The 23,060-nt window shown below is 51.8% G+C and overlaps 1 protein-coding gene across 2 annotated transcripts in view; it reads left to right on the top strand.

Annotated features, from left to right (window-relative positions):
- Positions 1 to 6,327: 6,327 nt before the first annotated feature.
- Positions 6,328 to 23,060, top strand: part of COL2A1 (collagen type II alpha 1 chain) — a 31,206-nt gene continuing 14,473 nt past the window's right edge. Inside the window, exons 1-19 of one of the 2 annotated variants that reach the window (XM_033118276.1) lie at positions 6,328 to 6,775; positions 10,869 to 11,075; positions 12,545 to 12,561; positions 12,768 to 12,800; positions 12,913 to 12,945; positions 13,043 to 13,096; positions 13,254 to 13,355; positions 14,331 to 14,408; positions 15,039 to 15,083; positions 15,183 to 15,236; positions 15,637 to 15,690; positions 16,459 to 16,512; positions 16,885 to 16,938; positions 17,070 to 17,123; positions 17,415 to 17,459; positions 17,984 to 18,037; positions 20,651 to 20,695; positions 21,163 to 21,216; positions 22,751 to 22,849. In XM_033118276.1, the coding sequence (XP_032974167.1) occupies positions 6,691 to 6,775; positions 10,869 to 11,075; positions 12,545 to 12,561; positions 12,768 to 12,800; positions 12,913 to 12,945; positions 13,043 to 13,096; positions 13,254 to 13,355; positions 14,331 to 14,408; positions 15,039 to 15,083; positions 15,183 to 15,236; positions 15,637 to 15,690; positions 16,459 to 16,512; positions 16,885 to 16,938; positions 17,070 to 17,123; positions 17,415 to 17,459; positions 17,984 to 18,037; positions 20,651 to 20,695; positions 21,163 to 21,216; positions 22,751 to 22,849 (1,221 nt within the window). In that variant the 5' untranslated portion in view covers positions 6,328 to 6,690. The remainder of the gene's footprint in view (positions 6,776 to 10,868; positions 11,076 to 12,544; positions 12,562 to 12,767; positions 12,801 to 12,912; positions 12,946 to 13,042; positions 13,097 to 13,253; positions 13,356 to 14,330; positions 14,409 to 15,038; positions 15,084 to 15,182; positions 15,237 to 15,636; positions 15,691 to 16,458; positions 16,513 to 16,884; positions 16,939 to 17,069; positions 17,124 to 17,414; positions 17,460 to 17,983; positions 18,038 to 20,650; positions 20,696 to 21,162; positions 21,217 to 22,750; positions 22,850 to 23,060) is intronic. The other variant, XM_033118277.1, reaches the window with a different exon arrangement.

Here is a 23,060-nt window from a genome sequence, read left to right as displayed (position 1 = left end):
TGCACTGTGCTGCGTCACATCACATTCCAATGTATTGGATGATAAGTTGTTTACCTCACAGTTTGGCTTTTTATGTGACTCTCTCTCCTGAGGTGGTAATCTCCTTGAGGACGGGATCCACGTCAAGTACATCTTTCGTGGTATCCTCACACCAACTAGCAAGTGCTTGGGGCATAGTTGGTGTTCAACCCAGTAGAGCTGAGGGAATGTTAACCAAGGAGTGAGAGGGGGAAGCGGACAGGAAGGAAGACAGAGTGAGGACGCTTAGGGTTTGAGTCCAAGAGTCTGAAAGAAAGGGGTGTCAAGGGCAGTGGGTGGTGTCAGCCTGGGACCTGGCCTTCTGGCTGGCGCCAGCTGTGGGCTTACAGAATAGAGCTGTGCCCTGGCTGCCCCTGGATACGTGCCTTGGGCAGGGCAGACAAAGCTTCCTTACTGGGTTTGCAGAATGGGCAAAGGCGGCACGCACTGTCCTTCTGCTCCCTCCCAAGGTTGTTCTTGGCACAGGAGCCCACTAGAAGCTGACCACATGTTCCCTTGAGCTTTTCAGGGACTTCCTGGAGGGCTGGCCCACCCCACCCACTGGGGCAGAATAATCTTGGTTTCCAGGTACCTGGGTTTTTCTAAGGGGATACATACCCTGCTAGATCCAGAGGCATTCCAGTCTAGCTACCTCCTTGCTTTCCATGGCACTTCCCACCCAGGAAGAAGAGTTCGTGGGTCAGGAGTCCCCAGGAGGCAGGGCTGAGAGGCTATTGGAAAAGAGGTAGGACATCAGCCTGTACTCCACTCCCAGCTTCGCCCTGACACTCTCGCCACGGAATTCAGGACTGAGCTCTAGAATGGGTCAGTCTCTTCTTAGCACTGATCTCTTTTCCTATTGGAGAAATGGAACATGAGAAGAGTTACCGCCTATCTACTTCAGAAGGAGACGGCCTTTGCCTTTGAGAGTTAACACACTCACATCCCAGCAGCGGGCTTTTCAAAGTTGTGCATTTGTCGCCCCCTGTACAACCCTCTGTCCATCCCTCTCCCTCAACTTCTCCTTTCCTCCAACGCTTACCTCGGATGCCCTCTTCGCCATGGCTGTAGATGCAATCATCTGGAACCACAGACCACCCCACCCTGTTAGCCAGGGCCACACATCACTATCCATCAACCAATATTGAGACCAGCACTTGTCCAACCTTAACTGCCAATTCTGATTTAGTAGATGCTGTTTTTCTAACAAGCTCGTGGAGAGGTTAATGCTGCTGGTCCATGAACCACACTGCCTAGCAAGAATTTAGAACACTTACTATGTGACAACACGGTGCTCGACAGACTCTATGGTGAGACTTCAAGTGGGCAAGTTATGGCCCCTGTTCTCAAGGAGGTATGTGAGTAGCCTCAAATAGGATCTCTACATGTTTGAGGGATAGATGAATGAATGAATGAACAAATGAGGACCCAACACAGTACTGGCCATACACAGTAAGTGCAAAGAGTTCAAGGGCGGGAGAGAGATGGGAGATAGAAGCCACCACTCTCCATGTCTGGCAGGTTGTTGGCCGCTAAATGGTGTCCTTGGAGCCACTGTGCTATACTGTTGCTTGCTGAGTGCCCACAGCTAATGCATGTAACCTCTGCTGGGAGTGCTCAGACACCTTTGCACTGAGGCATTTATGTTTTTCCCTTCACTCCAGAACCATTAAGAGCTGATGAGAGAGGCAGACATATGTTCCTTGAAGCCAGAAACCCATGCACTTAAAGAAAATGCAAGATTTGGCATGAAAGGATTTTGTCTTTTAAAAAAATTTTTAAAAAATCATTTCTGTATAAAAAGTACAGCCATTTCTTCAAGAAGTAAGCCTTAAAAACACCCAGACATCTTTCTTGTTTCCCCCGAAGGCCTATCTAGTAGGAGATAAGTAGAAGAGGGGAAAATGAGCAGTGAGAAAGACAGGTCTGAGCAGTGAGAAGGATGGCTCAGTGACACCTGGTGGCATTCATGGAGTCCTCCGTGTCTGGCCTCTATTTCATCCTTAGTGCCATGTCTTATTCCCACTGTGGCTGACTGCACACTGTTCTGGGCCCCTGCCATGATTTTTGGTTCATCTGTCCTTCTTTGTTTTCTGACAGGAACAATCCTGCCTTCTCACTAGACCTCTGCATTTCAAAACCTCACCCACCCTTGGAGACTTCTCCCAGGAACCTTCCCCACCTTGCTCTGTCACCCCCCATGCCCCCCACCGTCCCACCCCCCAACACTGTTCTTTCATTCTGTTTTATTGGTTGGTTTGTTTGTATTTGAAGAGGGAGGAGGGCACCTTTCCTGCAGCATTTTTCAGTCATTTTTTTCTTGTTTCCTCTACAGATTCAAAGATAGTCTCTTAAGCCTCTTGGTCTCTCCATCTCATATAGGAGTGGGTGTTCAGTCCAAGTTGTCAACTGAATTCACATGGTGCTGCGGCAATACCAAGGAGACTGGCCGGGCTTCTTAATGTTGTTTGTGTTTGAGAATACAGAGTAACATATTTACGCTCCTATGAAAGGGAATGGAAGCCATAAATCTGGAAACCCTATCCTGCACAGTCCCGATCCTGTTACTTTGCCCCCCAAACGCCAAAACGAAACATAAACACCTCTTGAAAGGATGTCTGACCCAAGCCCAACCAACAGAAGTGGAATGTCACTGAGTGAGCTGGACCCACTCTCCTCCAGCGGGGCCTTCTGTGTGAAGTGTGGCTGGAGGCTGAGTGAAGGGTGTGCATTCACCACCTGCCATATTTGGGGTGGGCTTAACCTCTTTGGAATGTGAATCCTTCCTCAGTTTTATCACTATTTTAACATGGGATTTGTGTCAAGGGAGAGAAAGAGAGCTTTTCTTTACCGTCCACCTACAAATGTCTTTCCCAATAAGGCTGTGTTTACATGAGTCTAAATTTAATATCCCCATAAAAGAGAGAAAAAGAGTGAAACAGTTATTTTGTCTCTACAACACAAAATGACTGGTTTAATCCATTTGTCTCACGGAGCTGGTCTCCTTGGGGTGGATATGCTGATTGTGTCTGTTATTTCTGCATACTGCTAGGCTTGCTGTACTTAAAAGGGCAAGCGCATGACCAAGGTGGGACCGCCATCCTCAGCCACGGATGTCCTTCTTCCACCTAGGAGCGAAAACAGCAGCTCTGATTCCAGTTCTACAGTTTTTAGAAACTGCAGTACTTCCTCATCTGTCTAACCCTGCTAGGATATAAGATATTTCACATTAAGCGAATGGACATTTATTTTCCTTATGTTTAATGGAGACCTTTCTAAAGCATCATATTTCCCTGTCTCCTCGAAGCCACCATATTACATTTAAGTAACATTTCATTGGACCTTTAAGTTCGTTATAAACCCTGGGGACTACAGCAGATGCTATGAACCAGGATAAGGAAACTCCCTGGAACAATTGAGACTACAGAGCTATTGATCCTGTCCTGTTAGCCCTCGGCTACCATGTTTCTTATTCATTGTCAACATAGCTTACTTTTCTGTCTCCTCTCTCATCATCCCTTCTTGCTCTTCTTACAGTATTTTTATCCAGCAATTGCTCTCCTATCTTACCTCTCTTTTTCTGTATCTAAATGGTGAGGTCAGGTGACACTACCTGTTAGTACAATATCTAAAGTATGAATGAATAGACACAGAATAAGAGGGACTCTTTGATGCACAAAATGCATGAGATTCAGTACATAGTGTAAACTCTGGCTGCTCAGAATTCTGAGTGCTGTTGCTATCCTGGCTCTCAGGTTTATTTCCCCTTCTTTTCAATTTCTTGGCTATGTTCTAGATAGTGATATTGCTAGATAAATAATCTCAAAATCAGTGATTTTTTTCCTTATACATATAGATTCAATTCCTGTCAGAGTCACAAATAAGAGGTTTCTAAATTGTAGTTGTTTGGATTCATGGATGGGTAAAATATTAATATTGGCGTTTAGTTGACTTTATAATTTAAATAATCTGCATAGTTTATTTTGGTTTTGTCAATTTAACTTTTATTTTGCTTTTGTCAATTCTCATCTGTGATGAAAAAAACTCCTCCTTCCGCTCCACCTACAGGGAGTGGAGAACTAAACTTTGTATCCACAGATGAACCATGATTAGTAGAAAAATCCAGAGTTCTTATATGTAGATACAGTTCGCTGGCAAAGATGAACCACAGAGTTAGAGGATGAAATCAAGAGCAACTTAGCAATACACATATGTATTACTTTGCTGCTTACTGAACTTCATCACTTTAAACTAGGCTTCAATTTTTTCATGTATCTTAGTATTTTCACCAAAGCTCTTTTCTTTTTCTAGTTGAACTTTTATAGCCACTTGTATTTGAGGTCAATTGTAAGAATGTCTAGCTTTGTAGCTGCTTCTATCATAAATCATATTTTGCATCTAAATGCATTAGTCCACAGGGATTTAGCTGAATCTTTCTATGTGCTAAAATTGTGCTAGGCACTGTTCTTGTCTCCAAGGAGCTTCCAAGCTCATTGGTAAGACCTATGAATACAAGGGGGCGGGGGGAGTGAGAACTACACACAAAAGTATGTAGCTTAGAGTGTAACTGTGGATATAGGCTATAAATGCCAGAAGGATGCAGAGAGGCAGAGAGACACTGCATTCTAGAGATATCAGGGCACACTTTTACGAGAGGTTTAAACCTAGAAGGTCTTGAGAAATGTGTGGAATTTGGTCATTCTACCTTCTAAGTAGAGAAGATAGGACCCAAGGCCCCAAGGAGGGCATGGGACATTGTGGCTGTGAGACCAGCTTTCTCTTGGCAGACGCTGGAGCTGGTGAGAGTGTCGGAGCTCAGTGCAAAGCCTTGAACAGAAAGATGGGAAAAGAGCCAAGGAAGGCCCATGGCAGGAGAGGAAAAGCTGGAACCACTGGTTTAATCCCTCACCCACCTCTCTCCAGCCTGGATAAAATGTGTTGGCTTTTCTATAAATAATAAAAGTGCTTTCCTTTTCCAGCCAGCACACTTTTAGAGAAGTTCTGCACACTTGGAACTCAAGAGACTTCAAATCATGGGGCAGGGGGAAGCCCGGAACCCCCTGTGGAAGCCTGAGGCCAGGGTGGTAGAAGCAGCTTCTTCTAAGTGCCCTCAGTTCCAGGAGGAAAGTGCTGCAGAAACTCCACTGCGGGAGAGGGGAGTTCTGGTTAAGTCAGACCCCAATTCTGAGTTTCGTGCAAGTTTGCATTTACCTAAAGTTCTTTGGGGGGAACTTTACAATCCTCAGGGACAGAAAGCTATCAATCCTCAGGGACAGAAAGAGGAAGAAGTCCGTTTGGGGGCTTTTTTTATCTGGTATCAAAGGAGGCACCAAGAGCCAAGCGAAGAGCACAGCTGAGCCCTGGGAAGAAGGCAGAATTTGGGCAAGGTGCCAGAGGGCGCTCACCGGGGAAGGTGAGGCGAGGTGGGAAGCAGAGGGCCAGGGGGCCAACTAGGAAATTCTGGCTTCTGCCCTGGCTCAGAGAACTCTGTCCAGCTGGAGCGGCCTCCTCTCTCCCTGGACAGGGCTGCAGCAGTGACCAACCGTCTCTGGCCAGAGCTGCTCAACCCCAGCCGGCAGCGCCCACTCCCCCCCGGGACTCCCGGAGCTCGGCCAGGAAGAGCAGACACCACGTCTGAGCCTGTAACTAGACGGTCTCCCACCTCGGCAGCGTGCACGGTTTAGTCTCGGCTCCCTCCGTCCTCTCTGGCTCCTCGAGCCCCCTTCCGAGGACCTGCCCCCGCTCCCCTCCCCCCTTCACACAGGTCTCCCTCTGTGCTGTAACACACCGGCCCTTTTCCTGGCGATCGGCTCCCGCCAACGTCTGCCCAGGCTCCAGAGGAGGCTCTTTCGTCGCATAGTTGGATGGGGGAGGGGTTGGGGGGACTACCGTTCTGAATTTCCAGGTGGGAGCTCGGGGGCCAGGTACCCCGGGAAAGGGCCCCCAAACCTGTCCCTGCTTGTCAGTCTCCAAGATTTAGGACTCCAGATACCTTCACAGGCTCCCCCTGCGCCCTATCCCACCCCACCCCCGCTGCCCAAGGTCCCAGTGCGGTGCCCCTCTCCCTCCCCCGCTGCTCCCTTCTACAGCATTTCCCTCCTCCCTCCCAAGTCTTTTCCGTCCGGGTCTAGGGCTCGCGGCCTGTGCCTGTGCAAACACCCCCCGCCCCTCCAATCCGGGCAGAACTCCGAGGGGAGGGGCCGGAGGCCCCCCTTCCCGCCTGTGGTCAGAGGGGCCAGCGCTGCAACCCCGGGTGGGGGGAGGACAGGGGCCGTTTCTGTGCCCCGCCCGATCAGACCACTCGGCTCACTAGAGCTGGGGGGCGGGAAGCCCGGCTCGCAGTGAGGGGAGTCCGGCCCAGGCAGGTGCGGGCTCTGGCTGGGCCTGGGCGGGCTCCGGGGGCGGGGTCTCAGGTTACAGCCCCGTGGGGGGCCAGGGGCGGCCCGCGGTTTGGGCCAGTTCACCAGCCTCGAGTGGGGCCGGGCGCATATAACGGGCGCTGCGGCGGGGAGAAGACGCAGAGCGCTGCTGGGCTGCCGGGTCTCCTGCCTCCTCCTCCTGCTCCACGGGCCTGCTGCATGAGGGCACGGTAGAGACCCGGACCCACGCCGTGCTCCTGCCGCCTCGCTGCGCTCCGCTCGGGCCCGGCTCCGCCAGGCCCCGCGGTGAGCCATGATCCGCTTCGGGGCTCCCCAGACGCTGGTGCTGCTGACGCTGCTCGTCGCCACTGTCCTTCGGTGTCACGGCCAGGATGTCCGTAAGTCGCCCACCAATCCTGCTTGCCACCCTTCCGTGCCGTCCCTCCGCATCCTTCTCCTCGGCCCTCTGCCGCTCTGGAGCCCGCCGGTCCTGGTTAGAGAGGCTCCTCGGATCATAGCGCGCCGACACTTGGGCGCAGGATGCGCAGGAGCTCATCCAGCGGAGTTCTGCAACCTCTGTCCAAGCGTCCTCCGTGCGGGCGGCAGTTGGAGGCGTTTGCTGGTCCCTACGCTGCGTAGGAATATTAAGTGTGCAAAGTATAGAATTGGAGAGGTTTGCACACAGATTTAAGCGCTGTCTTTTACACCAGCTTTGATAAGTAAGCGCACACGCACACAACTTGCCTCACTGAAGCACTCGGAGCTCAGCAAAACAGGTCGTGGCCCGTCGTTCTTAGAAGTAGGAGAGAAAGAGCACCAGCGAAGGAGCCAGCAAGCGCCAAGGGGCAGACTTCGCAGTCGAGTCCAGGGGTTGGTGGCTGGGGCGTTCAAAAGGGAGTTAGACAAAGGAGATGCTCTGAAACTGGTGGGCTGAAATCCGAGGCCACAAAGAAAGGCTTCGGAGGGGCGCTCTGAGATCCCAGTGCCTCTCGCGGTTCCCTCCCCCTCCCGGCTGGCCCTGGAGCAAGGTGCAGCCCTCGTTCGCATCTCGGCTTTCCCCCTGAAACTTCCCGAAGGGGAGGCCATCTGAAAGGCGATAACATTCCAACCAGACCTTGCTTTTCAAACGCCCCGGAAAATAGCGCCCCCTTCCCGCGGTTTTCCCCCCTAAATCCCCGAGGTACTACAATGAGTTACTTTTCTAAGTTTCTGGAACTCACCGAGCCAGGCTGCAGGCCGTGTGTGTGTGTGTGTGTGTGTGTGTGTGTGTGTGTGTGTGTGTGTGTGTGTAGCAGGGGAGAGGGGCACGACTGGTCAATTGCTATAACGATTTCAAACGAATATAGTTAGAGATGGCAGTTTTACAATCTGGTCCAAAGTCCGTTCGGACCGCATCGTTCCTTTGGTAATGTCCCACTGTCTGGGATTATATTCAGAACAAACGAAGCCTGGAAAGTGTATTAGGTAGAGAGATTTTTTTCCACGTGTTTGGGCACGTTTCCGAAGGCTGGGATTCCAGCCCTGTCTTTGTATGTTACAGATTGTAAATCAATCGCAGGGAAAACTTTTTTTTGGGGGGGAGGGGAGGAAGAAATCAAAGTCCCTCTGTCTACGAGGCTCTATGCTGTCTCGCCTGCCACCAAGCTGTCTCCAGAGATGGTTTGGAAGGCTGCGGGCTGGGGAGGACCTTCGGTCCTTAGAGCGGCTGACCCGGGCAGGGGCAGGAGTGGAGCCCCGCGGCGCAGCCGCAAGGAGTCCAGGGCAGGAGATCCTGGCCGGGTAGTCACGTCGTGCGCCAGTTGGCGGCGCGCTCCGGGGCACCTGTTGAAATACGGTGTGTCTATAAGTGGCCAGGGCTCCACCTGACTATATTTTTGTCCTAAATCTGCATGTACACACCCACAGAGCTGTCTTCTTGATTGACCTCTGCTTTTCGTGCGTAATGGAATTAGCTAAGTGACTAAAATAATTCCTAAATTCTCCATCTGGTATTAGAGGGTCTCACTTAAGTGGCTAGAGCCCTCTCACTGTCGCCGCTTTCCCAGGAGGGAGTGAATTCCACAGTTCCTTGGGCCCAGCTCTTCCAGGCGCTTCTCCTCCTCCCCAGAGAGAGTGCATCCCAGCGGCTGATTTTGCGCCCTGGCGCATCCCAGCTCCATAACCCCCTCCCCCGGGCCAGCGGACCCAAAAATGTGACGTGGGAAAAGACGCAGTCCGCTTGGACGTCAGGAATGTCAGAAACCTGGAGCTCGGGCACGCCCCTCCTCCCCATCTTTCCACGAGTTTGAGACACTTATTGGCGGCGACGTCTTTGACCCACATCTGCATTTCACAGCCTTCGCCTCCGAAAGTGCCCCTCGGCTCGGGGGAGAGACCTCAATCCTCCTTTGTGAGGCTTGTTTGCGTTGGGAGATTGGCAGCGATGGCTTCCAGATGGAGCTGAAACGCTGCCCGTATTTATTTAAACTGGTTCCTTGCGGAGACCTGTGAATCGCGCTCTGTGTGCGCTCGAGAAAAGCCCCATTCATGAGAGGCGAGGTCCAGTGGGTTCCCCCGGATTCCCCGACCCCCTCTCTCACAATGCCCCCCTGTGCCCGCCCGCCGCCACCTCCTGGGCTCCAGCCCTGAGCAAAGCGGCGGCGGAACGAAACAGTTCCCCGAAAGAGGTAACTTTTTAATTGGCCTGCTACAAAGAATCACTTATACAGCGCTGCGGTAATGAGCGGAACCCGATCGGGCGCGCCGGGATGCTATCTGCAGCGGTTTGGAACAGCAATTCTGGTGGTGTTGGGCTCCTCCGTCCACACCTAGGGGATCTGGTTACGCTGCTGGCTCCTTTCTGGGGCAGTCATTTAATCCCACTTTTCACCCTCCCAGTGTCTGAGGGCGAGCCATGTCCAGAGCCGCAGCCACAGAGTCACCCAGCGGCTCTCACACGCAGCGCCGCCTGGTCCCGCCCCTACGCCCGCGCATCCTGGCTGCCTTGCCAAGCGAAATCCGATCCGCGTTCGGGGTGCACCCCCCTCTCCCTGCATTTCCCTCTCTTTCCATCCTGGGCCCTCTTGGGTGAGGGTGGGCTCTTCCTTAGTCCGAACGCGAGACCATTGGCCTCTACTCCATCCCCTTCCCGGCTGCGGGCTTTATACAGCGCCAGCAATTTTAGCGGTGGGTGTGTCCCAGAGGCTTCAGCATATTCCCTGAGATCCCGGGATCTACCCCCGCCACCCGTGATTGTCTTGACTAAAGGATAAGTGGATTTCTTCTAGTGGAAAAGAAACAACAACAAAAAAAGGTTTATCTTTAGATTTTCAGTCTCCTTAAAGAGCAGGAGGCAGGCCCGGTTCTGTCTCCGCCCACTTGGTTTGTGGCTCTTTCCTATTATTCATCTCCTGCAGTTGCCATTGCTTTGGGGATTTTGATGAGAAAAACAGCGCTGGGCGCTCCCTACCATGTGGTGCGGGCTCTTCAGATCTTGGCGCTCTCCAGAGCGCTCTTGTCAGCACAGGTTTCATTTGCAGGGTGGATTCCAGGCGGCAGGGCCCTTGTGGAAGGCACTAGTCCCTGCCGTGCTTGATCTGCGTTCTGGGTGAAGGTCTGGCCTGGACGGCTAATCCTAGCCCTGGCTCTGCATTCAGAGCCCCCTGCCAAGCAATTGGGGTATTGTATTCAGGTGGACGCAGGATCTCTCCAGGGATATCAGCACCCTCAGGGATACATGAGGGTCCTCTGGCTCTGCTTGCCTCCCAAGGCATTTTATTAGCCTGCTTGGGTCCCGAATGTGTTGTTTGAATGGGCCCCCCTCCCCCTCTTCACCCCCAGTTCGCCCTGATCCTAATATGGTTTAAAGAATGGGACGAGGTTCTAATTCTAATAGTTCATCCTTTCAGCTACCCCTCTCCCTCCCCATATCTACTGTTGGAACCTGGCTATTTATAGACTCTAAATTTTGTGGGTGGAATTTTCTACATGCCTTCTGAATTTTAGCTGTCAGTTGTATTTAGCAAATCCCATGATTCCTGGAAGAAGGCAGGAAAAAAAGGCCTCTGTTCCTGTGCTGGGGGGTTTCTCTGTTTTTCCCTCTCCTCTATTTTTATAGTCCCTGAGTTCCCATTCAGGGTCTCATCTTCTGCTCCCTCTAACTTGCCCCTGCCCCCATATATCACCAGGTCTCCCCAATGTTAGATGCATGAAGTGAATATAGTACAGTCGTCCCACCAACCCACCCCCACGCCTGGACTTCAACGCTGCGTCAGGATTGTCATTGGTGATAGCATAGTGCAAGGCGCACAGATATTTGTTGAATACATGGTAAAATGAATGATGTCTTAGAAAAATAATATTCGAGTTCTCTATGTTTGGGTGGCCCGAGTCCACATTTTTCAGCATTTGAATTATGTCAAGTTGACTGCAACCTCTTTCTCTTTTTCTCTTCTGGCTCCCACCCCCTCCTTCCCTTTGCTCTCTGCTTCCCCTGCTCCACCCTTGGTGCAGAGAAGGCTGACAGCTGTGTGCAGGACGGGCAGAGGTATAATGATAAGGATGTGTGGAAGCCCGAGCCCTGCCGGATCTGTGTCTGTGACACTGGGACTGTCCTCTGCGACGACATAATCTGTGAAGACATGAAAGACTGCCTCAGCCCCGAGACCCCCTTCGGAGAATGCTGCCCCATCTGCTCAACTGACCTCGCCACTGCCAGTGGTCGTAATTTATTTATTTCCTGTTCCACATAAATAAATTACTTGCAGGTGCAGCAAATGCCCTCCCATGGATGCTGCTCATCTCTGTGAAGCAGAGGTGCTGGTCATCCATGGGACCCCAGCAGCTGAGGCTGAAAGGAAAGGTCACTTCTTGCTTGCAGGTTGAAACTGAGTGAGCCTGAGCCACTAGGGGTGTGTGTGGGGGGGTCCTTCCTCACCTAACACCTCCAAAATATGTGCTATCCAGATACATGCAAGGACAGATGTGCATCCACAAAGTGTCCTCTCTGGAATCATCCCTGAAAATTACTAGAGCCACAATGGAGATCAAACGTTCCATCTGGCCAAACCACAGATTAATTCTGACTCCATGACCCACACCTGGTCTTCTCCTTAGACGACCTCTAGCTATACGGTCTTCAGTGAGAAGAAACTTCTGCTGGCTACTGGGAGACAGAGGGCAGGCTCCCTCGTTGAGATGGAGAACATAGGTGGCAGTTTTCTTTTGTTTCTACCTCTCTTGGAGTTGACTGCCAGTTAAGAAGCACGCTGATAGGAGAAGGAAGAGCTGGGCTCTGAGAGTGCTGGTGGTGAAGGGTGGGGCTGGGGCTGGGACAGAGCTCCCTGTGCCTGCACTCTGGTGGGCAGTTATTAACTCCCAGCTAGAACCCAGCTGGTGGTTGACATGTGTGCAGGTGAACCACCCCAGCATTCAAACACTTGCCTGCGGTGTGGGTGGGGACCCATGTCTAGGCCTCATGTGGCTCTCACCGTTCTCTTCCTGCTTAAGTAGAGAAAAAGTTGAAAGGGAAGGGAGAAGTTGCCTTTCCTGAACACTTCATCAACACTGGGAAACTGCTTGGGGAAACTGCTTTTATTCCAGGTTCCCAGATCATTTCTGAGGGGTGGCCCTCTGTGAGTGAAGTGTTGGTTGCCTTTACTGTTGCTGCTACAAAGGGCAAGGGGTTACTGATTGGGGGTGGCACTGGCTGCAATGCCCTTTATAACTCCTGTGCCCTGCTGTTTTTTTTGTGCTTGCTTCAAGGAGACCCAGCTTGAATGTAAGACCTTTTTAACTATCTAACTCTTCCTCTGGGAGGGCTTGGGCTGCGGGAAGGGCTTCCTATATCCTTTGGGGAAAACAGGAGACTGATAGTTCTGCCAGCTTCTGGTGCTTTCTTCTCTGGCAGCTGATTAGATCTTGAGCTCTTCTTACTGCCCCTGCTCCCCTCTTTTGCATGCTGACTGCTTTTTGAATAACAAAGTCTGGGGCATCTTCCTCATGGGACCTCAGCAACCCCAGGACTCCTGTGACTCTAACACCCCAACAGAGGGTTTAGTAGAGGAACAGGACGCTGCCTCCTTCCTTGGTTGTGTTTGATTCCTTAAAGAGTGTTAGAGTAACAAGAACTTGTATTTCTCCATCTCACAAATCTTACATTCTCCTTCTCTATTTTTTCCCACTTACAGGGCATCCAGGACCAAAGGTGAGGGTTTTTTCTTTTTTGCTTTTGCTTTTGCCTTTATAGTTTTCTTCAGAAGCAATGCTATGCTCATTCAGCCTGTCATTTTTTAGATGTCAGCAGAGGTGTGTTTCAGAGGGCACCTTGATGCAGGGGCTGCTGGGCAGGATTTTGTGCTTGGGGCTTGGTGGGCTTGCTCAGCTCAATCCTGAGAATGTGTCAAATTTCAGGGACAGAAAGGAGAACCTGGAGACATCAAGGATGTAAGTAAAAATTATTCTCACACTGTGTTGCTTCTACTGCTCTAATTGGGTCGTTTCCTTGTGGTCTTCTCTAACGTGCCACCCTGTGGGTTTTTCTCTCTCTCTCACACAGATTGTAGGACCCAAAGGACCACCTGGGCCTCAGGTAAGAAAGGGAGAAAGCCTTTCCTTCACCTCTGCCTTGAGTTACTGATCTGCAGGCCCCTGGCCTTGCTGTCCTCTCAATATTTCTTCGCCTTCAGGGGCCTGCAGGTGAACAAGGACCCAGAGGTGATCGTGGTGACAAAGGTGAAAAAGTGAGTAGAGAAACAATACTGTTTCATCCTTGTGGACCCCTCCCCCGTCCTCTAAGGCCCCCCAACATACCTGACCATGCCTCACGAGCAGCCTATGGACAGACGGTTCTCTCATAAACACTGCTTCACATCGGTGCCTTTGCTTCTTTCTGCCAAGGGTGCTCCTGGACCTCGTGGCAGAGATGGAGAGCCTGGAACCCCTGGAAATCCCGGCCCCCCTGGCCCTCCTGGCCCCCCTGGTCCCCCTGGCCTTGGTGGAGTAAGTATCCTTACATCCCCTTTCTTCAGGCTGTCCCTGCAGAAATGTGGCTTCCAAATTGCTACTCACACTTACCTGGCTGGCTCCCAGGGCTGCCAGCAGTGTGTACACAGCCTGACCATGAGCTTCTCCCCCAGGCCTATAATTCAGTGGAATCACATATTAGGCGTGAGGCTATGGCACTAAGGGTTGACTTTTTCCACTCGCTGGGTTTCTGCAAAGAAAGTCTTCAGTTACCTGGCTCCCTGGCATCTGTACTGTGTGGTCGATTCTTGGGGTGGGTGTGGGGTTTGGGAGGTTGGATGACTGGGCACTTGTAGTTCCCTGGAAGAAGAGTGACCACTGTCCTTGGAAGACATTTATTCTTGGTCCTTGCCAAATACATTCCAAGCAACTATTCATTCTCATGAAAGAACCCCACTGAGTGAAGGTGTGTGGCTAAAGTTGTTTTTGGAATCAAACCAATCAACAAATTATATTATTGCCCAGGTTTTGCAGGTTTGCCATTTTGATGTTTGCTTTATTTTACATTTTTAAGCTTTAAACTCACAGACGCCTACGACATCCCCTGCTAAAATATTTCAAGACTGTTGATTTTAGTCTTTTGCTGGGCGAAAAAAAAAAAATCCACCTTTAAAAGTGAAGTTTTAGTTATGTTCCTCGATGTATGTCAAATAATGTATTTAATAGTTTGAATTAAAAATAATAATTTTATAAAAATGAGATGCAAGTAACTGATACTCCTTCAAATAACACTTCGTCTTCCAGGAAATTGATTATGCCATTGTCATCTAAGAACACATTTCCAAAATGATTTTCCAGGAATCATTGGTAATTCTGGTCAATGCTAGGTTAATCTCCAACCATTAGAATTTATCTAAATAGAGTTTTTCTCTAACCAGATATAGCTTACCCAGCCAAGTAGGAAAAACCGAGGGCCTCTCAAGCTCCTAATATTGCTGGGTTTATTTGCAGAATTTTGCTGCCCAGATGGCCGGAGGATTTGATGAGAAGGCTGGTGGCGCCCAGATGGGAGTCATGCAAGGACCAATGGTAAGAAAAGACACCAGTTCTTGCAGCCAAAATGGCAGGAGGTGGCCCTTAGCGGAGCCAGAGACTCTGACAACCTCACTTTACCGATAATTGCTTAGAGCAGCTCTTCTCCATCAGTTATGTAACCTCTCATTTAGTTAGCCCCAAGCATTTGGTTTTTAATGGCGATGGATGCCAGTTTTAATGATGCACTGGAGTGAGTAAGAAGAATGAGGATGGAGAGATGCATATAGGCCGATCTCTTAGAAGGTCACTTGCTATTGCTCTTGGAAGGAGAACTGAAGAATGCAGACAGCAGCCACTGTTCTCCAGCATCCACAAGACTTCCAGCAGGAAATCTCAGCCCTGCAGCTCTGACTTGGCACATGCTAAATGAAACTCAGACTTTAGTAAACATGGCTGCTGTCCAGGAGAAAGCAAGGCCAGCTTCTCTGTCCAAATAGAGCCTATAAATAAAAATAGATTGTTGCGTGGGGAGTGGGAAATGAGAGGGAGCAGCTCCTGAAGGCCCCCTGCCCACAGAATAGCTCCTTGTCCTTTGTCTGGGCTGCTGACTCGGAGAAGGTGGCACTCTGGAGGCTGCGGCTGAAGCTTTTCCAGTAAACCTTCTCCTGTTCTGTTCCAACCCAGGGCCCCATGGGACCTCGCGGACCTCCAGGCCCGGCTGGCGCTCCCGTAAGTACTGGGTCTTCTCTTCTCGGTGGCAGTGCAGATGCTTTCATGTTGTCTGTCGGTTTGTGGGGGTCAACCTTGTGTCCTCATTTGACTTTTTAGGGACCTCAAGGATTTCAAGGCAATCCTGGTGAACCGGGGGAACCCGGCGTCTCTGTGAGTACCCGTGTGGGCCCGACCGCTCCTGTCAGACCCCGGTGCTGTCACCCCTCCCTCCCCAGTCGATCCTGTGTTTTCCCACAGTGGAGGGTTCAGAGGAGATGCAGGTGTCACTCTTAGCAATGGGGGAACTCTAACAGAACCAAACTTGCCAAGGACCACCAGGAACTCTGTCGTCACCATCCCCCTTCTGGGCCACCGCTGGCCTGTCCTGTCTGCTGCCTCTCACTGAGATCTGCTCTGGACCTTGGCTCTCTCTCCACACAAAATGGGGCTTTTTCATCTTTCTTCCTGAGAGGGGAATTACCTTCCAAAAGCTCCAGTCCCAAAGCTTTGTCCACTGATTCAGTGTCTTCCCCCTCCAACCATCTCCTAAATGCTCTTATTTTGTTTATAGGGTCCCATGGGTCCCCGTGGTCCTCCTGGCCCCCCTGGAAAACCTGGTGATGATGTGAGTATACCTGGGTGGTCACATGAGTGGCTACCTCTGTGAAAGGGCCTGGAGAGGACGTGTGTTGGGGCAGAGACTGGCGTGGCCCCAGGATCGAGGCATCCTAAAGGGCGAGACTGGTCAGTCAGAGACTCAGGCTCTGTCTACATTCCCACTTGCAACTTAGCTTGCAAGGGCCCTGGGGACTGCTGTGGACCCTTTGGGAAGGGAAATAATTAAATCATCATTAGCTCCAAGAAGGGAAATCGAGACATGAGAGAAGGGAGAGGGAGAACACCAGGGGAAAAGATATGGAGAAGAAAAAACAAAGAAAGAAACGTTCAACAACCCAACGTTATCTTAATTGTAAATGAGTTAGGAAAAGCTCAGCCTGAGTCAGGATGTCTACAAAGGATGCAAACGAAGTGAAGAGACAAAAGTTGGCACTTCAGCTATTCTTATGAATAGAATTAGACAGTCAAAGTCTCCCAAGGTTAGGGAGAGAGAACCCAGTCAGCAGCGTCCAGGAGAGCAGAGAGGGAACCTTCTGGGGGAGGCGGGGGCTGGTGGCGACAGAGGGGCTAACCTACCCAACATGCAGCTGTCCCAAAGAATACATAGTGACCGAAGGAAGACATTCAGGGAAGTCTAGAATGTGAAGGAGGTGAGGGGAATGAGTAAGTAGATGGGCAAAGGCACGGAGGACTGAGAGAAGAGGTGCTGTTCCAGAGTGTGCCAAGGATAATAACGTGTCTCCTGAGGAAGCTGAGGTACATCTCTCTTTTGCAGGGTGAAGCTGGAAAGCCTGGAAAATCTGGTGAAAGAGGCCCTCCTGGCCCTCAGGTAAAGCCCCACCTTTTCCAGCCTCACACCCAGCTCCTCCACTTCAGTCTATTTACTTCTAAAAGGAAATTCCAACAGTCTCCGCATATATCGCGCCTGCATGCTGGTGATCACATTTATGACCCTAGCACAGGCATACAGTGGGGAGGGGGTGAGGCAGGGCAGTTGTCATTTCTACCCACTTTGCTAAGATGGGGTGAGACACAGTGAGGGGGATTCTGGGATTTACTAAAAGAGCTGTCCAAGTGCTGGGCTCCTCAACTGCTCCCTGGCGACCTCGGGGAATTGGCTGCAAAAGCTGTCTAGCAACTCAGGGCAGCCTTTACCTGGTTCTTCCACTGTGTGTCCTGACATCTCCTCCTTGGATTGCAGGGTGCTCGGGGCTTCCCAGGAACCCCAGGCCTTCCTGGTGTCAAAGGTCACAGAGTAAGTATCGTGGGTGAAAGTACTGGAAGGAAGGGGCTGCCTCGGGGAGAGACAAGCATTTGAGGGCGTGTATATTTCTTCCTACGTGGGTTCCCCAGAAGTATGCTTGAATGTTCTCTCTTGTCACCTAGGGTTACCCAGGCCTGGATGGTGCTAAGGGCGAAGCTGGTGCTCCAGGTGTGAAGGTAAGGACCAGGAAATAAGAGGGGGTAGAGGGAGACCAAAGGGAGCCTTTCTTCTCAGTCAGGGAGGTTCCACTGAGCTTAGTGGAGTCAGGAGTCAGAACAGCTTTGGTTGGGAACACCCAGTCCTACACCTGATGGACAAAGCGAGCTCAGGGAGTTGTCCCTCACAGAACTGATGTTTGGGGGTGTCAGTGATAGCTGAGACGACCAGAGCTTTCAGCCTCTTCCTTGGGGGTTTCCTGTGGCTGGCAGTGGGGTCCTCGTCACTGACCTGGTGCATTTTTTTCCTAGGGCGAGAGTGGTGCTCCCGGTGAGAATGGCTCTCCGGGCCCAATGGTGAGTAATGGCATCAGCCCTGGAGGGCCTCCGACACTCTTCAGACACCACCTGCAGCCCTGCAGAGGGCTCCTCCATAAACACCAGGGCTTCCTTTATGCAAAGTACTTATTCAAGTTTGTAGACTGATCCAACTAGGAGCACATAGCAAAGTGTATTAAATAGATGATTTGTTCAAGGTTTCACCAATGTTTCCTTGAAATTGCCCTAACACACGTTAAGTGGGCTTGAATTTTTAAAAATTCTGTTTATTCTCAACATTTCGAGGGGCTCATCTATTGTAAGAGGCAAGATACGCCTGTAACCAGGCTCCAGATCAGTAACAACGGGAGCATCTGTGTGTTCTGCTTGGGCAGAAAAACCTGTGGGTTTTGCATGGGTCAGGAAGGCACCCATACCTTTGCTTCCTGGGTGCATGCAGGCTACCTCCCCTCAGGTGTCTGGGAAGGGCCTACAGGTGGAAGTGATGGCTCCAAGTATTGTTGAGTCAACTCATGCTTGTGCTGCTCTGGTGTGTGTTCCAGGGTCCCCGTGGTCTGCCTGGTGAGAGAGGACGGACTGGCCCTGCCGGCTCCGCGGTGAGTAATTGACAAGGCCAAACGCCACCATTTGCCCAGCACTTCAGAGTTTACAAGGCACACCTCACGTGGGGTTACTTCACTTGACTCAGAACCACCCTGCAAGTATCTTCATTCCACAGGATCTGCTCTGAGTGTGCCGTCAAAAATTCCCAGGCTGGGTTGGCTCAGTCGAAGGAGGGGATGGGCCGCGGGAGTGTTGGTGGTGAGGGCAGGACTCCCTGTTAACTAGTCTGGATTACTCAGGTAATCCCCTTAACAGTGTGCACCCGTTCCCCAGTCATTCCAGTTTGAATTTACCGACAGACTTAGACTGGCTATAGTGCAGTGCTACTTTCTGTCCTTTTGGTTGCTCCGATATAGAAAACGGAGCGTCACTTCACAGAGCCTTTATACAGGACACGGCTGCTGCTGGTGTCGTAAGACCAGCCACCACCGTTTCACGGGCACTTCCTATGTGTAGTGCTTTATATGCTTTGTCTCATCTAATCTTCCCTTAGATCCCATGAGGTGGGTTCTTCTATTATCCCCATTTCAGAGAAGAAGAAACTGAGACACAGAAGGTTAAATAGCTTAAGACAAACAAAGGTTGGCAGCCTCAGACTTTGGTTGGCCTCTTGTTAATGTGGGAAATTAAGAACGAGGGGATTTGCAGCCAACAGAGGGTGCAGGTGCTTAGCTCTGATCCCTTAGCAATAGAGAGCCCTTGTAGGCACTTGGTCAGGCAAACGAGGCGATGAAAGCCGGGTTTAGGAAAGCTTATGCTTTCTGTTGATTTCATACCCCAACCACCCAAGGTCTGAGTCCCCTCCTCTCAGGTCCTTCCAGGGCTGGCCAAAGTAAATCAGCTTCACTCAGTTGTGCTGCTTTCCAGATAATGTATCTGTTTGGTAGAAATTTCCCTCAAAAGCAGATCAGTGAAGTAACAAGCAGCCTCAACACCCATTTGTCAGCCAGAGCTGCTGAAGTGCCTTGTCCCCGGGTCACTTTATGTGAGGGGATTAGAGTGCAGGGCCTGCCAAGAAACACTGCTGTTTCTTCAGATTAGCGGGACCTGGCTTGTGGCTTTTGGGCCAGGCTTGGCGCCATGGTGGCTGCCCCCATGAGGGACAAAGAGGAGTTGCATCCCGTGCCGTGTTCTCCCTCTTTCCTGGGCACAGCAGGCCCTGCTTCTTGGTCCACCTTGTTGGTTCCTGTCCCCACAGTAGTTAGGCTGGCAGAGTACGCGTAGGATTTGGCGTAGAAGGTTGACAACGTCACATAGTTCCAAGTGTGGGCCTGGTGTCAAGTCTGGGCTGGGGACCGGGCTGGGTTGGCCTCTGCCTGCTGTAGCTACAGTCACGTGGCCCCCCTTGGGCCAGACTGTGTCCTCCCCCCAGGCTTGCTACAGGGAGAGCCTCAGTGCCACCCCAGCTCTGGCCTCTGGGAGCAGCACCACAGCTCCCTTTTGCTCATGCCGGGCCCAGGCCTCTCCTCTGGCCGAGCCCTGAAGATCAGGTTCCCCAGAGCTTCCAGAAGCAGCCCCGCCAGCCCAGAAGGGGCTCTGGCCAATGCTGAGGCTTTATGTTCTCTCTGACATTTTTTTGTGAAGTATTCTCTTGCTTTCCTGTTTAATGCCAATCTGGAGAGTCTCAGTTGGGAGAAATGGACCATAGCCAGGAAGAAGATTTGAGTCTCATTTAAAACATGAGCTGCCCCTAAAGCATCTTTCTTCTTCAGTTTCCGAGGAGTGGCAGAGGCAGGCAGGCAGGGCGCATTTGGGGAAAGGTCGCCTTCTGGCCTGCTTCCCTTCCTTGCCAAGGACCAGGTGCCAGCCCCAGCCCCACCTAGCCTAATGGCTCCCAGAGTTTGGGTAAAATTTCCCTGGGTCCCCAGGGGCCTTGAGTGAGAAAATGAGGGGTGCTCACCAGAAACCCAGGGAAAAAAGCTTCAGAGTGCAAGTCCTGTAGAGAAAGAGCCGGCAGCCTTGCTTTTCGGTATAAAGGAGTCTCAGGGGCACGAGCTTCAATGTGACCCTCCAGCTATGCTGGGTGCACGGTCCCGTCACAGAGCTTCTTCCTGGGCTGGCGGCAGACACCCTGCAAGCATCTTTGTTTGCCTTAGGAGCAGGTTGTCAGGGAGGGGCCAGAGTATGGGGACAGCCTGGAGTTAACCAAGGGGAGGCCTTAACCAAACCCCAAAAGTGCTTCCCTCTGTGAGCAGGTGGGAGGACCCACATCGGGATTTCTCCTTGGCTATTTCATTTGCCTTTGGCTCAGTTCTCTGCATCTTTAAATGATAACTTGGCCTTGAAGTTGGGGATATTTGAGATCTACACTGAAGTTTAAGAAATGACGGAATAGCCGGGCAATTAGCCAAGCTTTATCTAAGCTGAGAACAAGCCCTCGGCTGCCTCTTGAACACCCATTCACGCAGCCAGCATGGAGGGGTTCTGGGGCCGCTCCCTCCCACAGGGCAGTCCCGCAGCTCACACCTGGCCAGCCTCATGCTTAGCCCTGGGACACCCTAGGCACAGTGTCCCCCATGTTTTCTCTGTGGGGTGGGCTGTGGGCAGGGAAGGACTGGACGTGTGGGCACTTCTTACAATGGCTGCTTCCTTCTCCATGCTCACAGGGTGCCCGGGGCAATGATGGTCAACCAGGCCCTGCAGGTCCTCCGGTAAGTTTGTTTCATCCTCGGCGGGTTTGTTCTTGAGGCCTATTCAGCAGCCCAGTGGAGTCTGCTATGCTGCTTCCGTGTAAGCGCAGCAGTGCTCGGACCTCTACTGGAAAGAAGCAGGAATAATTTTTCAATACACTTGAGCTTATTGATAAGCTTTGAAGCAATGTTTCCTTTTTCTCAGCCACCATTTTGGCCGGGTTTTTTTTTTTTTTGGCGGGGGGAGGGATAGAGAGAGAAGTGGAAGAATCGTTTGCTTCCCACCGTGTACATAGTCAGAATCTTACGTTGCTTCTGAAGCCAAGCCTGTGGGAGAGTTTTCATCCAGGGGCTTTGGCCACGATGGGTGGAGAGCCAAATCAGTACAGAGGTGGGAAGGACTGAGAGGTGTGGGGTGGCTTACTCAGGGGTCTGCAGAGATTCTGCCCACAACAGCATTCACCTGTGTACCCCCTTCCTTCCTCCAGGGTCCCGTGGGTCCTGCTGGTGGTCCTGGCTTTCCTGGGGCTCCCGGTGCCAAGGTGAGTGCCCTGGTTGTTGAGTCAGGAGGCCCTTTCCCCCATAACCTTTGCTGATCGCCCCCTGGATGGTCCCCCCTTCCCTTCTGAGGAGTATCTCCCGCCCCCACCCACTGCTGCTGTCCGTGGAGCCAAGGAAAAGAGCCAGGCATTTCGCAGAGTCACCAGCTGGAAGGGAAAGTGAGATGGAATGATAAAGAGCTAGAGGTCCTACAGTTACAGCTGCAGAGAAGGGAAAGGCTGAGAAAGACGGGGAGACACCGGAGACCTGGGAGGGAGCAGAAGACCAGGAATAGAAGGAAAGAAGGCAAAGCTCAGCCGACTCTGGACCGGAAGAGAGTTGGAAGGAAGTGGGCAGGGGCCGGGAGATGGTTCCGCGCTTCCCTCTCCCCTCTTCCTCTGGGGGCTTGGCTCTTCCAAGCCCCTTTAATTGAGTTCTTCGGAGGATTAACAGAGGCCAGGAGGAGGCCAGCCAGTGCAGGGAAAGGCCCCTGTGGCCCAAGAGGGATTCCAATGCACATGTCCCTGGGAATTCTCTCCTGTCACCGCCAGGAGATGAATAAGGAGCCTCCCTGTGGTCACTGGCATCAGGTTGCTTTTCCCCTCCTGGGGGTTTCCATGGCAACCAGACAGTGTCTGAGGCCCTGGGAGCCTGGTGAAGGAGACCCATTGTGAAGAGAGACAGCGGAAGGTGAGGGGGCCTGACCTTTAGAAAATCATAATTACAAGAGTGAAGCAAGAATGTTCTGAGAAGAAACCTGAGGAGGCTCTGCCTTCCCTCCAGGTCAGCAGTCCTCCCCAGGGATTCTGCCTTCCAGAAAGCCCAGATCTCAGCTAGTTGCAACTTTCAGGAAAAAATGAAAGTAAAAGCAGAGGCCATTTGGGGGCGGGGGGTGGGGGGTGGGGGACTGCCAGAAAAGCCCAGGAGAATTGGACTGTAGTCAGAGCAGGGAAAAGTAGAGTGGGGCACTTGTCCCAGTTTGCGATTGCCCTGGCTTTCTGGCTCACTTCAAACGGGCCTGGCCCAGAGCCTGGGGCAGCCGTGTTCACACATCAACCAGGTACCAGCAGAGTGGGGCCCTGAACTGAGGTATCTGAGGGCCTCCATTTGCTCAATAAAAGAGAAACAAAGGTGAAGAGGGGGAGGTAGAGGTGCCTGCCCATCTCAGCCATCTGTCCATCATCCCACGATGCTAGGATGGCAGGAACCCCCCAGTCCCCCAGCACAGGCTTTCTGACGGGTGCTCATGGGACCAACATGACGCCCGTTGCTGTAGTGTGTAACTGTGCATTTGCTCATGGTGGTTCACAGTATGGAGAGGAGATGGAGGGTAGAGAGGCAGTGTGAGGAAGTCCTCAGGTCAGCAAGCCTGGTCAGGTGGTCCCTGTGGGAAAACACGTCCTTAGGTGTGTGTAGGGGGGAGCGGGTGGGGGGGATGCATGTGCATGGCTCAGCTTTTTGGTGCATGCATACAGCTGGCCCTGGACTGTTGCTGGCCCATCTTTCCCTCATTCCTTTCCCCCCTGTCTTTTCCAGGGTGAAGCTGGTCCCACCGGTGCTCGTGGTCCCGAAGGCGCTCAAGGTCCTCGTGGTGAACCTGGCAATCCTGGGTCCCCTGGGCCAACTGGTGCCTCTGTAAGTGCAGCTTTTCTTTGGCCTGAAGGGCCTGGGGTCTGTGGCCCTGGCACTCTTGACTCTGTGCTTAGCTATGAGGAAAGTGGAACCCCAATCACTAAACCTTCATTCTGACCCACTGCCTGCTTCCCCATCTCTACAGACATGTCTCCCTCTATCTCCTGTCCTCCCCTCAAAGCATCCAGCAAGACTGTGCCTGGAATGGGGCCAG

The sequence above is a fragment of the Rhinolophus ferrumequinum genome, chromosome 10, assembly GCF_004115265.2.
Source record: "Rhinolophus ferrumequinum isolate MPI-CBG mRhiFer1 chromosome 10, mRhiFer1_v1.p, whole genome shotgun sequence".
Taxonomy (NCBI): Eukaryota; Metazoa; Chordata; class Mammalia; order Chiroptera; family Rhinolophidae; genus Rhinolophus; species Rhinolophus ferrumequinum.
The sequence above is the reverse complement of the archived record's forward strand: the minus strand, read 5'-3'. Positions and strand labels throughout refer to the sequence as shown.